Consider the following 5,345-nt stretch of genomic DNA (forward strand, 5'->3'; position numbering starts at 1 on the left):
GGGCCTGCAAGCTTTTTCTTCCTCCAGTCTTCTTAGGGAAGAATACTGCGGAGGGAGTCGGGGCCGGCTCAGTACTCTGGGCTCTGTGGGACAAGGGGGCTCGTGGGCCCCTCGGCATGCAAACCGTCATCCAGTGTTGCCTTGGTGTGCTGGGGCCGCGTGACAAGTGCCACTGCCTGGAAGCTGAGATAACAGACACTTGGCATCGGGCTGTGTTGGAGGCCTCAAGCCCAAGACCCGGTGTCGCGGGGCTGATCAACACGCATGTGCCACGCACGCCACACCCCACAAGCGCTGCACCCATCACACACCTGCCACGTCCCGTGCTCCTGGGCTGGGGCATGGTCCTCTCTCCCCACGTCGTCACGTGGTCTTCCTTCCGTGCCAGTCCGGGTCTTCATCCGGGACACCGGCCATGGGATGAGGGTCTACCCTGAGAACCTCAGTAACGAGGCAGATGGTCTCTCTCGACCTGAATCCTCTCATAGGCCTTGTCTCCATGGGTGGTCCCACTGTGTGGTGCTGGGGTTAGAACTCAGCGTGTGGACTTGGCGGGGACACAGTTCAGCCCATTCGAGGTGTGGGGCGCTCGGGAGTGATGTGTCCAGGAAAAGGAACGGAGCCAACCCGTGGCCTGCTCGGAGGATCATGGGGAGGGAGCTTTGGACCTCTGTAGAGTTGGGCAGAACTGTTGGCAGACACACAGAAAACTAAGCAAGCCAAGAAACGAGCCAGATGGTAACTTCATGATAGCACCGAGCTCGACACTGAAGTTGGTGTAATCAGAGTCCATCATGCCACTCAGCTGGGAGTCCTATTTGCATAAGCGTAAAAGTGCCAGTTTAGCCAAAATTGATGAACAAGCTTGTCTTATAACTTTCTCAAAGATGGGAGGAGGAAGAGCACATATGGAGGTAATGGCATAGAGACTTTCCATAGCAGAGCGTGTTTATTTTTTTGAGTCAGGTCTTACTCTGTTGCTAAGGCTGGAGTGCGGTGCCACTGCCTCAATCCTCCTGTTTCAGCCTTCTGAGTAGCTGAGGCTACAGGTACCCACCAACACGCCTGGATAATTTTTTTTGACTTTTTGTAGAGATGAGGCTGTTCTCCAACTCCTGGGCTTAAGCAATCCTTCTGCCTCAGCCTCCCGGGATTATAGGCGTGAGCCACTGCACTCTGCTGGGAGTTAAATATATAACATTTTTAAAAGCCAAGAGTTAATATAAACAGCACTTAGGAATGTGGAGGTGAGTTCTGGAAGAGATACCTGAAAGTGTTGGACATACTGCCTTTGGAAGGCAGAGAAAGGGGTGGCAAGGCGTTCATACTGTTTGTGGTAAACCTTGCGGTATTATCTGGCTTTTAAAGCTGCATGTATATTACTTTGATAAAACATAGTTTATTTTAAAAATTGCATGACTGTCTAATCACAGTGCAATTTTTTTCCCCCTTTTGAGTTGGAGTCTCACTCTGTTGCCCAGGCTGGAGGAGTGCAGTGGCACATTCATGGCCACCCCAGTGTCGACCTGCTGGGTTCCAGTGATCCTTCCACCTCAGCCTTCCAAGTAGCTGGAACTACAGGCGCACATTACCACGCCTGGCTAATTTTTTATTTATTGTAGAGATGAAGTCTCACTGAGTTGCCCAGGCTAGTCTCAAACCCGTGGGCTCAGGCAATCCACTCACCCTGGCTTCCCAAAGTGCCGAGATTACAGGTTGAGTCACCAAGCCCGGCCCACAGTGCAGTTTTAAAACTTAGTTATGTTTTATAGCTTTTTTCTCCAAATTTAGTTGAAATGCCTGTCTTCTGGGACTCAAATTACTGTGTGTGTGTATGTGTGTGTGTGTGTGTGTGTGTGTTGTGGGTTGTGTGTTGGAGTCTCACTCTCACCTATGGCCACTGCAGCCTCAGCCTGCTGGGCTCAGGCAATCCTTCCGCCTCAGCCTTCCACGTAACTGGAACCACAGGTGTACGCCACCATGTTGGCTAATTTTTTGATTTATTGTGGAGATGAGGTCTTGCCATGTTGCTCCAGCTGGTCTCGAACCCGTGGGCTCAGGCTGTCCTCTTGGCCGAAGTGCTGGGAAGACAGGCTTGAGCCACCACACCCGGCAGCATTGTTTTTACCATAATGCTAACAATACTCGCCAGCACTGATCATTTCCGTAAAGCAGTCTGAACTGTGCTTCTTCCAGATAACCTACCGAGAGCTGAAGCTTCTGCGCTGTGAGGCAAGCTGGGCAGCGTTTCATCAGTGCGAGGCTCTTCTCCAGCTGATGACCAACGAGGAGAAGAACGCGCTGGTGACGTACGCAAAGCTGAAGCAGCAGTGCCGAGACCATGGGCACACGTACGTCGAAGAAGCCGACTTAACGTCCAGGTTGGCGGGGCACATGTCACCTCAGGGTGCCTGGGAGTCTCTGAGGTTTCTGAAGACTGTCGGTGTGGTGACGTATGAGAAGACCCGTGTCTTCCCTTATGACCTGTACCAGGCTGAAAGGTCCATCGCCGGCTCAATCTGGGACCTGATGAGCAGACCGCCGTGGCGTTTGCGTGTGGACGTCAGGAAGGTGCTCGCCTCTATCCACACCGTGCAGCCCGAGGGTTCCAGGAACAAGGGCACACTGAGTGAAAGCCAACCTGATGGAACGGGATTGGAAAGTCCTGAGGGCACTGTGGACACACGGGATGGTGGCGACCAAATGCGGCCTCATGGTGGAAATGGCATCGGCACAGAAATATGTGGAGTCCGGCTGGATCAGGATCAGGCTGAAGTCCAGCTAGATCAGGATCAGGTTGAAGACCAGCTGGGTCAGGATCAGGATCAGGTTCAAGTCCAGCTAGCTCAGGATCAGGATGAAGACTGGTTGGGTCAGTATCAGGTTGAAGACTGGCTGGATCAGGATCAGGTTCAAGTCAAGCTAGATCAGGGTAAGGCTGAAGTCTGGCTGGATCAGGATCAAGTTGAAGACTGGTTGGGTCAGGATCAGGGTGAAGACCGGCTGGGTCAGGATCAGGGTCAGGTTCAAGTCCAGCTAGATCAAGATCAGGATGAAGTCTGGCTGGATCAGGACCAGGTTGAATTGTGGCTGGATCAGGATCAGGGTGAAGACTGGCTGGGTCAGGGTCAGGGTCAGGGTCAGGATCAGGATCAGGGCGAAGACTGGCTGGGTCAGGATCGGGATCAGGTTCAAGTCCAGCTAGATCAAGATCAGGATGAAGTCTGGCTGGATCAGGACCAGGTTGAATTGTGGCTGGATCAGGATCAGGGTGAAGACTGGCTGGGTCAGGGTCAGGGTCAGGGTCAGGATCAGGTTCAAGTTCAGCTAGCTCAAGACCAGGCTGAAGCCTGGCTAGATCAGGACCAGGTTAAATTGTGGCTGGATCTGGATCAGGGTGAAGACTGGCTGGGTCAGGATCAGGATCAGGATCAGATTCAAGTCCAGCTAGATCAAGGTAAGGATGAAGTCCGGCTAGATCAGGATCAAGCTGAAGACTGGTTGGGTCAGGATCAGGGTAAAGACCGACTCGGTCACGATCAGGATCAGGTTCAAGTCCAGCTAGATCAAGACCAGGATGAAGTCTGGCTGGATCAGGACCAGGTTGAATTGTGGCTGGATCAGGATCAGAGTGAAGACCGGTTGGGTCAGGTTCAGGATCAGGATGAGGATCAGGTTCAAGTCCAGCTAGATCAGGATAAGGCTGAAGTCTGGCTGGATCAGGATCAAGTTGAAGACTGGTTGGGTCAGAATCAGGGTGAAGACTGGCTGGGTCAGGATCAGGTTCAAGTCCAGCTAGCTCAAGACCGGGATGAAGTCTGGCTGGCTCAGGACCAGGTTGGATTGTGGCTGGATCAGGATCAGGGTCAGGCTGAAGTCCAGCTAGACCGGGATCATGTTGAAGACTGTCTGAATCAGGGTCAGGATCGGGACCAGACTGACGTCCGGCTGGATCAGGACCAGGTGGCCGCCTTGGAGATGGTCTGCTCCAATGCTGTGACAGTCATCAGCGGGAAAGGCGGCTGTGGGAAGACCACCATCGTCAGCCGTCTCTTCAAGCACCTTGAGCAGCTGGACGAAGCGGAAGTGAAAAAAGCCTGTGAAGATTTTGAACAAGACCAGGACGCCCCCGAAGAATGGCTCACCTTCTCTCAGCAAGGTGAACTGGAGGCTGGCAAGGCCATCAGTGTGCTGCTCACGGCACCCACGGGCAAGGCGGCCGGCTTGCTGAGGCAGAAGACTGGTCTCCACGCATACACGCTGTGTCAGGTAATCCTGCCGATGGCTGGTCTGCAGATGAGACACCAGCCTCAAAGTCAGACTGACTTCTTACAACAGTCAGTAGGAATGTATAGACCGTCTCCTAGCAGGGCCTTGCAGTAGCAAGCCATCTAGATTGCTGCTGTTCCAACAGCCGGCCTGTTGACTGGTCCTGGTTTTCGGTGGGAAGGGAGCCTGGGCTGGAGGGCAGTCTGTGTTTTGAGTTGGAGTCCCACTCCGTCGCCCTGGCTGGAGTGCAGGGGCACACTCACAGCCACCCCAGCGACGACCTGCTGGGTTCCGGCCATCCTTCCGCCTCAGCCTTCCAAGGAGCTGGAACAGGTGCACGCTACCACGCCTGGCTAATTTTTGATTTATGGTAGAGATGAGGTCTCGCCAAGTTGCCTGGGCTGGTCTTGACCCCGCAGGCTCAAGCAATCCCCTCGTCTCGGCCTCCCAAAGTGCTGGGATGACAGGCTGAGCCATCGCACCCAGTCCAGTCTGCTTTTCTACTGTTCCTTCATTGAGAAAGTCTTGCTGTGAAAAGTATCAGCTGAGCTGAGTGTTGTCCAGGGATGACCTGATGCAGCTTCTCATGGGGACCGGTTCAGACGTGTAGTCCATAGACCGTGTTGTGAGTAGCGTTGGAAAGGGGAGGAAAAGGTTTATGCTTCATGGAGGGAAAGCTCCCTGGAGGTGGGTACCTGGTCAGCAGTGTGGTTCATCCCCTCCTCTGGATCTGCACCTGGCAGATAGTTGAAAGAGACAAGGGCATAAGCTGACAAGGTCCTTGTGTTCTTGGCCTGTGTTCAAAAAGCCTGGCCAATACTCCCTTCTCTCTGCTTACCCTTAAAAAGTTGACTTGAGCCGGGCTCTGTGGCTCAGCCTGTAGTCCCGCGCCTTGGGAGGCTGAGGAGAGTGGATTGTTTGAGTCTGTGGATTCGAGACCCGCCTGGGCAACTTGGCGAGACTTCATCTCTATAATAAATCAAAAAATTAGTCGGGCGTGGTAGCGCACGCCTGTAGCTCCAGCTACTTGGAAGGCTGAGGTGGAAGGATCGCCGGAGCCCAGCAGGTCGAGGCTG

General features: G+C 53.7%; 1 protein-coding gene across 1 annotated transcript in view; it reads left to right on the forward strand.

The window, feature by feature from the left end:
* The window catches only part of HELB (DNA helicase B), a 39,643-nt gene that overhangs the window by 6,956 nt on the left and 27,342 nt on the right, over nucleotides 1–5,345 (forward strand). The window contains exons 5-6 of the mRNA XM_008055266.1: nucleotides 2,197–2,796; nucleotides 3,964–4,269. Coding sequence (XP_008053457.1) covers nucleotides 2,197–2,796; nucleotides 3,964–4,269 — 906 coding nt within the window. The remainder of the gene's footprint in view (nucleotides 1–2,196; nucleotides 2,797–3,963; nucleotides 4,270–5,345) is intronic.

This window comes from Carlito syrichta, unplaced genomic scaffold, assembly GCF_000164805.1.
Source record: "Carlito syrichta isolate Samal-C Ts95f unplaced genomic scaffold, Tarsius_syrichta-2.0.1 Scaffold301804, whole genome shotgun sequence".
Classification (NCBI taxonomy): Eukaryota; Metazoa; Chordata; class Mammalia; order Primates; family Tarsiidae; genus Carlito; species Carlito syrichta.